This window comes from Vicia villosa, linkage group LG3 (assembly GCF_029867415.1).
Source record: "Vicia villosa cultivar HV-30 ecotype Madison, WI linkage group LG3, Vvil1.0, whole genome shotgun sequence".
Taxonomy (NCBI): domain Eukaryota; kingdom Viridiplantae; phylum Streptophyta; class Magnoliopsida; order Fabales; family Fabaceae; genus Vicia; species Vicia villosa.
The window spans coordinates 12913718-12924357 of NC_081182.1; the positions used below are offsets into that span (position 1 = coordinate 12913718).

Genomic DNA, 10640 nt, shown 5'->3' on the forward strand with positions numbered 1-10640 from the left:
TATTTCATCTCCGCTCCATTCTTCACGACATTGCTGTATACGTGTGCCCTTCATTTTGGTGCAAATTAATTACTAATTACTATTACTGATTAACGAAGCAGGTAGAGGTAGATCGAGAGAAGACGAAGATGAAGATCTCAGGGTCAATTTCGTCAATCTTCCATCTCTGTCTCTTCCTTCTCATCCTCATCGGAACGTTATCGCCATCTCACGCCCTTGACGACAAATGTGCTGCCTGTAAAGCTGTTGCGGTAACCTCTAACAGATTCATCTTTCACTCATTTTATAGATATCAAACGATCATCGCTGAGATTTAGTTTGTTGTTGATTTGATTTGATTGGATCCGATTCTTTGTTGCAGGGAGAGCTAGAGATTGGACTTGCCAGAGTAATTACATGTTTTATTTCAATTCAATTCGTTTGTGTCTGTGTTGTATTATCATTATGATTGATTCATTCATTCGTTGAATTTACATAGGAGAAGCCGCGGAATCATTTGGATATGCGCCATCGTTTGGACTCTAAAGGCCAACGTCAAGGAAAGTTAATCGATTACAGGTATAAAAAGCTTATAGCACATTGTTAGTTATTTGGATAAACAACTTATTTTCAGCTTATAGCATAAGTGCTTATCCAAATATGAATAAGCTCGCATTAGTTATTTTTATAGCAAAAGATTACATAAATTTAAATTATTTTTTATAAGTTGTTTTTATTAGCTATCTTGAAAAAATTATTAAAGTAAATTAAAAAAAAATGAAAAATGTTATAAACTGTTTTCGTTAAGTCTCCCAAACAGTAGTACAAAATTTATGGCAATAGATAAGCTCAAATAAGTCCATCCATACAGGATACAGCCCCGAAATTAGAAGCTTTGAAGGAAGAGAGTTGTTGAAATGAATTAGACATTATGTAGGGAAAATTGATAGCCAAATGAATCCTTTACTTATTTTTTGTTTCTAGAATTCAATTTGACATCTGACACTGAAACATTAGGTCATGAATCTCATTTCTTCTAACAATTATAAGAAAGAAGAATGTACTAATGCTTAGTTACTGACATTGAATGACTATATAACTAACTGTGAAACTGTTTTGTACAATATTCAGAATCAGCGAGTTGAGAGCCGTTGACCTTCTTGATGGCCTCTGTGATAAGATGCAAGATTACTCACTCAGGGTACTTGTTTAATTACTTTGCATTGGTTTCTTATCTTGTCATTTTGTTATATAGTTGTTGAGTTTCTGTATTAAAATTTATTATATCTTTTCCGTTGTAAGAAATCTACACGTGTCTTCCCTGTCTCTTTGATTATGTTACATATTTAGATATTTTAGAATGGGTGTTATTGGCATTGTGTTTTCATCTATTTTGCAGATATTTCCAGATTCACATGAATGGTACAAAGTGGGTAACTGGGATAACCTCAAAACAAGTATGCACTCTATATCATCTACCTTTAATTTAGCATGCTTGACTTCATGAAATTTATCCCTTTGTTTGCCAACCAATCCATACTTGATTGAACTTCAGCCTTAAGAAAAACATAATAAATTTTTCATGGAAAAGAACTGAGGAGTATAGTTAAGAAAACATTATGCTATTATTTTAATGCTACACACCAGTCTATTCTAATATATTTTGGCATTAAGGTACTTAACATATTAATTATATGTTAAAACAATTGATAAATGATAAAAGATTGATCCTGCAGAATGAGTATGGGTTGTAAATATTCAAAAGCTCATATGCAGGATCAGAATATACATTATATTAAACATTTTGATTGCTTGTCTCCAAAAACTGGAAAGGTAGCTGTGATTTTATTGAATTCATCATCAAGTATTTGAGAATACTGTTTTTGCAAGAGTTTTACATGTCAATTTATCAACCTGTTGCTTATAATGCATATGGCTGATTTTGAAGTCCTTATTATTTCACATTGGACTCGTATAAGTATTAAGGTGAAAGATTTTAATTCCTTAATGAGTAGCTAGTAGTAATTATTTCAGTTGTTGCATTGTCATGCTTATTCTAGTGTTAACCGATTTAGTTATTTCCTTTTTGTTTTTTACTTCCTGTTTTTAATACTTTGTGGGAAAATATCTTTTAGGCCTTTTTAATTCTCATTTTCATCAAAGTTATTTGAACAAATACTGTTCTTGACAGATAAACAAGAAGCTAAGGCATATTCGAAAGATATCTCTTCTTATTGTGGAAGGTAAGAGGCAAGTAGGTTTACGTTTTTAACTTTGACATTTCTTAACATAAGATATTTATGGCATCAACACATTTCCTTTTTTTTTGTCAACACATTACCTTTTGCTTTTTCAAGAAGTGACTTTAAAGCTTGAGTACTGCTGATGTGCACTAACCATCTGTGTGTACTGTGACCAGATTACTTGAAGAAACCGAAGATGAGGTGAATTTTCATTTTTCTTGACTCTTCTGCAGTTATTATGTCTATGTTCATCTGCATTATATGGTATGAAGAATTATTTATAATGATGCCATGTCTCGTAGCTGACCGAGTTGATAAAGAAAGGATCTGTTAAAGTGGGTGGTGTGACCAAAGTTCTTTGTCAAGATTTGAGCAAACATTGCAGTCAGACGAGGTAACTTAAAAGATAATAGTTAGAATTTATTTTACCCAAATGGTTCACATGATTTTCTGCGAAACATTTGTTGTAGTCGTGAGCTTTTGTGGTAGCCAAAAGTTTGTATGGTCTAGGTTCATGTCATTATTTACCGATAGGGAACATTCTCGCTTCCATTTAGCATTAGTTTGAGGAGCCTACCCTTTCTAACCCGTTGTTCCTAACCGGGCTTATATTAATGAGTTCGAATGAGTCAGTCATATAGGCGACCTTTAACACATGTAGGAATTGGGATAGTTTCGGGTTTGCTTTTCAAAGCTGTTGCTGCTCTCCACAGTTTGTCCTATCCTACCTTAAGGTTCTAAAATGTTACAAATACTTCAAAATGATAAACTACAAAGAATCTCAAGGGGGGAGCACGTTAAAATAAATTCATAACGAGTTTCTTGCAAGTTGGCCAGTTAGAACAACATACTTGCACTACATCAAAATCCCATATTTATTATTGAACAGTTAGTGCATTCTTAAAACTTAAAAACATATACAGACATAACTGAGAATAATGTGTTTTTGCAGTGTATCGCGCGAGGCGGAAGTTGATGATGATGACGACGACGATGGGGAGCTCTAAAACTCTGGATAATAGGGTGGCTGGAAATATCAGCTTTTGGGCATATAAAAGTTAACAGACTGCATCACAAAATTGATGGTGCTGTCCTTGTTGTAGTTGGAGTTAGAATGACTTTCATTTTTCTTAATTATTGAAAGACATTTTAATGATATGGTTAATCAGACTCCAATCAAGTTATGATTATGACTTATTGGTTGTTCACCTCACTCTGAACTCTTCTATTTTGAGAGCCTGGTAATTCAGAGAGGTATTGCCTTTACAGAAAAGTTCTACTATTTAAGCAAACAAAAAACCTTCTCACTAATGTTTTGCAACTTCTATGATTGCCATATTTTGATTATTTTGCTCTTCGATGGATGACATGTTTGGATTGCTCCATCAAAAATATAAGTTCTCTGTTAGCAAAAGCAAACTAACATTGTGTATTGTTCATGCATATATCCATATTATATTGGCTGAAGCATTCAACGTTACTAACACGCCTTTTGTCCCTTACAAGTCGTAAGCATAGTCCATCTATAATCATGGATTATAACGTTCTTATGAAGATAGGAACGGCAAAAGTTGTATATAATATTAATACATGTACCTTTCGATCAGAAAATATATGATATTAGAAAGGTTAAGGATACCACCAAGCAGGCAGCAACCTTCACATCAACAATTTTATACATACAAATATCCATCCATACTTTCTAAACATACAATCATAATGAGCTAACTAACACTCTAATACACCCTTAAGTAAAGTGAGACTTTCTGCTGATATACTCCTCCTGACTCGAGAAGGAGGTATCTCTATTCTAGGAGGAGGATCTGAGGAGAAACATACGACGATAACTGTTAAATTATCACACGAATTACGCTTAAGAGCCTCTCTGACCAACTCTCTTGAACACCTTTGAGGATCATTATGTATCATCAACTCTTTTCTTGCCATGGTCACGGCACATTGGTTACTCATTACATCCCACAAGCCATCACAGCCCATAATCAAGAACTCGTCATCCTCAGTCAGACAGACTTCTTGCAACTCTGGCTCGGAACTCAAAGGGCATGCGGAACCCTTAGGTCCCTTCATGTGCCAGTCTCCTAGGGCACGGGAAACAGATAATTGGCCGTTCAAGTATCCATCATATACCACTCCACCAAGTTTTTCAATCCTTAGCCTTTCTGAAATGCAATTTGGTTTCTGGTCTATTGACATCTCGATTGCTCTACCTCGTCTCCCCAATACAGCTCGACAATCCCCCGCATTTGCAATTATCATGTTCCTGTCAATGATGAAATTTTCTCAAGTTGAGGAAAAGACCTTAAAAGAAATCATGCAACAATGTAAAACAAAACAAATATACGTTTCTTTCTGCAAGTTTTGCCTTCCATCTCCAATAAGAGAGGACAAAAACACTATCCAAGTTTCTTCGGATTTTTCCCAAGTAAATTATAACTAAATAAGCAAATACCCATTATATTGTTACCAAACAATGATGATAATAATACAAGTTCAGTACCTCCCAAATACAAGAGCAGTTAAAGCAGTGGTGCCAGAGGAGATATCAAGTGAACTGGAATCAGCAAACGCATAATCAGCTTTCATAAACGCACTTGTAATTGCTTTCCCCGCACAAGTTGGAAACTGTGAGTCCTCAACAATGAGTCTAAGGATGTTATTTCTTACAAACAAAGCAGCGTCTGTTCCTCCATGACCATCAAACACCTGAAAAATGAGTATGTGTTACAGAACTGTTTGGTTTAACATGCAGCTAAAAATAAAGTCTGATCTCACTGTATGAGCGCGACAAACTTCAATCTCTTAAAACAGTACCTTCTATGTTAATATCACAGATATAAACCTCTCTAATCTATCACTCATTTGTTTTAATTTTTAGCAATGTCAAATTCTAATTGTTTCAACACAACAAGAATGTAAAAATGAGGCTTGATCATCAAAGCAAATGTATATAAACTGTAAACTTGGGTAAGAATAACATACGAACCCCGTAGAAAGCTCCAGGAAAAGGAAGATTTGAAGCAGAACCTATGTGTTGGGTAAGATCATCTATACATATGTGTTCATCTTCCATATATTGTTTAGGTCCTCTTTCAGCACAACTTCCTGACCGATATATGGGTAGATAATCTGTCTTGTCTTCAGAAGATGACTTACTTCCAGTTACCTCGGCATCTACACCCTTATAAGAGACATAGAAACATTCAAATCAGAAAAACTAAGCTTTCAACATAATAATATGGCAAAGGAAGTAAATAATAGAACTTTTCATAGTTAATTAGTTATCAATCCCAGATTTAGAAGGGCTTTTAGATCGAATAGGCATAATCATTTTTGGCCAACCATGAGTTGTAGCGGCTGCTCCACTCCGCTTCCACCCTTTCCTCTCCAATATAGCCGCCGCATCACGGCACACCGCCACTATAGTGGCGGCAATGACAACTTAAAAATGGAAACAAAGTTCCATTTCTCCATATGCTGCTTATGGAATCTTAACAGCATTTATTTTCACATCAGTTTAACAAGTAACTAAATAATGAATTCCAACACGATCATTAAAACTTACAAAAAATGTACAATTGTAACAGCCTCTTCTTAATAAGTGCTAAAGAACATTTATTAAACAAAACAAAGGCACAAAACATAACATGCCATAACCTTAAGAGATTACAACAATAAAAGTGATTAACAAGATTGATTAACTTACCAAATCTGCTGCAGCCATGGTCAATCTGGTAGAGCTAAGGCTGTGTCTCATACCAGACACATGCCTTGGAGGCTTACCCTTTGGAATTGGTTTCAGATTCTTAAAACCCTCTGATTTATCATCATCATCAACATCAACAACATCATCATCATCATCATTAACAACAACCATAAAATCATTCTTTTTCTTGTAATCACCGCTTTCTAACATTGTAAATAGAATATTTTCTTCCAAATCATACATACATAATAACCAAACCACCAAAACCCAATAAACAAACACTAAAAAAACAAAAAACTCTTCTTAGGGAAGAAAAATGTTCCAATTTGAAGAAAAAGCTAAAACAAAATCGATAATTTAGGAAAGAGGAACAGATTGAAGATGGTGAATTGAATGAATTAGGTGATGAATTGGGGAAAAAAAGAGAAAGAAATTGGAATTGAAATGTGAAGGAAAAAGAAAGAAAAACTGCAGGGGAGGAGGTGCGTGTGGCGGTTGTAGATGGGGAATAAGGACACGTGGAGTGTTTTGATTGGATGATGTGGATGGGGATAACTGGATTGTGTCCTAGCCGTTGGATGAGTTAGGAGATACTTGGAGGTTGGGTTTGTTTTTCTGACAGATAGCAAAAGTCAAGGGACAGGCATTGGATTCTTAAACTATACGTGTTTGATTATGATTGGGTGTTGCTCTTATGGTCTAAATCTTCTCCATCTATCTTAATTACTTTACCTTTGCAATTTTAATTGTGATTAAATGTTGGTAATCATTAAATATCACAATTTTGAAAGTACTTTTTTTTACCTTATCAAATTTGTAAAGTGGTAAGATTTTACCATAAAAAAAAAAGTGGTAAGATTTTAAATTAGCATGTTATCATTGTTCTTTCTTTTTATTATTATGATATATATGTAAGTTAATTTGTTGTTTTTCAAAATGTTTGTTGAAAATTGGATAAAAATGTGAGATGTTTTATTGATGTGTGAGGGAGAAGATATGGTCATGCATATTGTGAGTTGGAATAAAATAATCTAACTAAAAAGTTATGGGATATTGGGAATCAAATTCATGCGTTTGTAAAATGTGTTTTATTGAGTAAAGTTTGTTTGGAGAATATGTTTCAATTTAAAATAAAATATATGTTTATATCTTCTCAAAAATACTTTTATGATTGATGTTTTTTTTTTCAAAGCTCACAAGAGCTCATAGTATCTATTTAAAACGTTATTGTTAAAATGTTAATAAATGCATGAGAAATAATTTTATATAAAAAGTAATATTTATTTTGAAAGTTTTTATAAAGAGTTATATTCATCAATTCAACAAAAGAGTTAAAGAGGATAAAGTGTCACATGAACAAGTGTGATGGTCCCAAGAATTATGACACCGACTCCGACTTTGGCTCTGAGACTGGGTCTGAGGACGTGGGCATAGAGACGCTAGTGGTGACTTGTAGATGACACTTGAGCATTTGTGCAAACTCAAGTGTAGACTGAATTATTCTAGATATTCCTGCATAGAAACTCTAAGACATTTGAGGGTGCTTGAAATACTATAAAGAAATTGATTCATTCACGATTTCAGCCTGGATCCATTCAATATAGAAGCCTCAAATTGTCGTTACCGAGGCTTTTTGATGAAACAAATTTCACCCGTTGGCAAGACAAGATGATATTTTTTCTGACTGCCTTAAAGATTCACTATGTCTTAGATCCTGATTTGACACCAATTCTAGAACCAAAAGAAGATGACATTGATGAAGTCAATAAGGAACATAAGAAATGAAAGGTAAATGAATTTATATGTCGTGGACATATTCTGAACACATTATCTGGTCATCTATATATTCTATACACTGACACACAATGTGCAACAAAGATATAGAAAGCACTCGAATTCAAATTCAAGGCTGAAGAGGAAGGTACAAAAAGCTTTTAATATTTAAATACTTTGATTTTAAAATGTTTGATTTCAAGCCGATTCTTGCACAAGTACACGAGTTACAGGTTCTCGTGAATAAAATAAAAGTCGTAAAAATAGGCATTCTAGAAGCTTTCCAAGTCGGTGCAATTATTACAAAATTGCCACCTTCATGGAAATGATACACGAAGAAATTGCTGCATAATTTTGAGGATTTCTCGCTGGAGAAAATTCACAAACACTTCTGAATCAAGGAGGAGTCGAAGGATAGAGAAAAATTTTGTGTCTACTGAATTCCCTAAAGTTAATGCTATGACTGCAAAAGGAAAAAGGAAACAAGATGGCATGAAGAACCATTATGAACCTAGGAAGGAACATAACAAGTTCAAGAATTCTAACTGACCAAAAGCACCAGTAGTCGGTTGCTATGTGTGTAGCAAACCAGGTCACTATGCTCGATATTGTAGGCACAACAAGTCCAAAAATGAAGTTAATGTCGTTCATGTTGATGACAACATAATTTCTACGTTGAGCGAGATTATGGCAATCAAAGGCAAAGTGAAAGGATTGTGATATGATGGGTGTGCTACCGTGCATGTTTCTTATGACAAATCAGCATTTAAAACCTATTCCTAAGTAAATGATGGACAAGAAGTACACATAGAAAATAAAGTACGATCTAGAGTCGTTGGAATGGGATCCGTCAAACTCATATTCACTTCCGGAAAGAATGTCACTTTTGTCAATGTACTTCATGTCTCCAACATGAATAGGAACCTTATTGGGGACTTATTGGGAAAATTAGGCATTAAGCCTGTATATGTATGAGACAAACTAATATTGACCTGTAACAAAGTATTTGTGAAAAAGGATATTTCGTTGAGGGAATGATAAAACTTTGTACTACTGACAATATTATTAATGAAATTTCTAATTCTGCTTATATGCTTGAATCTATTTCTTTATGGCATTCTAGATTAGCAAATATTGGTATTAGTACTATGAATAGACTAATTAAATATGGATTGATCTCATGCAATATTCATGATTTCGAAAAATATGAAATATGTGTTAAATAAAAAATGATTAAGAAAGTGTTGAAAGAAAATCAAATTTGCTTGATCTTGTGCATTCTGATTTGTGTGAATTTAATGACATGTTAACCCATGGAGAAACTGGTATTTCATAACCGTTATCGATGATTGCTCTAGGTTCACACATGTATACCTTTTAAAGCGTAAAGATGGTGCATTTAATGCCTTACAATTTGTAAATCGGAAGTAGAAAATCAATTAAGTAGAAATATCAAAGTCTTTAGGAGTGATAGGGCTGGGAATACTTTTCTACAGAATTTGATGTATATTATGAAGAATATGACATTAAACTTGAATGTTCCACACAGCGTACACAAGAACAAAATGGTCTAGCTGAGAGAAAGAATCAAATATATAAAGAAATGATAAATGCTATGTTAGTGCATTCTGAATTGCCATTTAATTTATGAGGTGAAACATTACTATTCACATGCCATATAATGAATATGATTCCTTTGAAGATAACTGGTATTTCTCCATATGAGATATGGAAAGGTAGATCGCCAAATATCATTTATTTTAGAGTGTGGAGCATATTACAAGAACATGTTAATAATTGCAATTAGTCATCCATTCTCCTTAGCATTGCTAATCATCATCCTTGAGTTTAAATCCTGAAAGACTCAATGAGTACGAAAAAATTTAGTTTGACAATGTTTCTCTTTAGATAACTTATTGACTGACACCAAACTATAAGAAAGATTTGAGACATGAAGGATATCTATAAGGGTTATACTTAGAGAGAAGACAACTGAGAATTTACTTGCAATGGCTAAAAAAGAGTCATTTGCATTTTTTTATCTTATTATTACACAGGGGCTATATGAAGAAAAAAAATAGATTCACTGGTCTTATGATCAGTAACACCTGAATCTACTATCCATGTTTGATTGAGACTAACACTAAAAAAAATACCTTTTTTAAGCAATAGAGCACATAGGAGTTGACTTAAGAAGATTTAGTAGTTTGCCTATTTGTTCGGAAGTGAATAGCAGTTGAGTTGAGGATGACTCTTACCTTTGATTAGAATTACTAGCTTAAAGTATACGACCCTTATTATCACTTTTTCTTCTTTCAATTGTTGTTGTGGCCTCTGTCGTTGTCGGTGCCAATTGGTGAAAAGTCATTGTCACCATTGTTCAAGAACCAACTAAGGTTTGTTGCCATAAGTAGGATATGGCGTCAATGAATTGGGTCGGGTTGTATGGTACCAAATTATAATGGTGAGTATTCTTATAAATCGTTGTAGTATAATGGTAATTAATTTTACAAGTTGTTGTAGTATAATACTCTCTCTGGTCTTATTTATAAGAAAAAATAATTTTTTTAGATGCATTAAATAATTAATGTATATAGTCTATTATATAATCCAGATACATTTATTATTTAATGAACATAAAAAGTAAACTTTTCTTATAAACAAAATTAGAGGGAGGACCACAGTTTGATTCTTCGCAACTGCGATCGGGAGGGGACTAAAACTATTTAATGACAAAACTGACCCCCAAATCAGATTAGGCAATCATATGAACCAAATACTAATGCTGAAAAATATTTGAGGGAGTAATAAATATTTCCACTAGTTATTAAAACAACATTGCTATGTGTAGAGCTGTCAAAATGGGCCAAAGCACATGGGCCGACCTATTGGGCCCGAAAAAAATTAGGGCATGGGCCTTA

At 33.8% G+C, this 10640-nt stretch overlaps 2 protein-coding genes across 2 annotated transcripts; one reads left to right on the forward strand and one right to left on the reverse strand.

The window, feature by feature from the left end:
* Positions 1–3569, forward strand: LOC131660346 (uncharacterized). Its single transcript, XM_058929578.1, has 9 exons — positions 1–251; positions 362–388; positions 479–558; positions 1111–1180; positions 1379–1436; positions 2171–2222; positions 2399–2423; positions 2525–2616; positions 3175–3569. Exons 1-9 carry the CDS (start codon positions 129–131, stop codon positions 3227–3229), a joined length of 582 nt encoding a protein of 193 aa, XP_058785561.1. The 5' UTR covers positions 1–128; the 3' UTR covers positions 3230–3569.
* Positions 3570–3819: 250 nt separating this feature from the next.
* On the reverse strand, positions 3820–6410 carry LOC131660345 (probable protein phosphatase 2C 27). Its single transcript, XM_058929577.1, has 4 exons — positions 5947–6410; positions 5227–5421; positions 4741–4946; positions 3820–4503 (listed from the first exon to the last, which is right to left on the reverse strand). Exons 1-4 carry the CDS (start codon positions 6187–6189, stop codon positions 3951–3953), a joined length of 1197 nt encoding a protein of 398 aa, XP_058785560.1. The 5' UTR covers positions 6190–6410; the 3' UTR covers positions 3820–3950.
* Positions 6411–10640: the final 4230 nt, after the last annotated feature.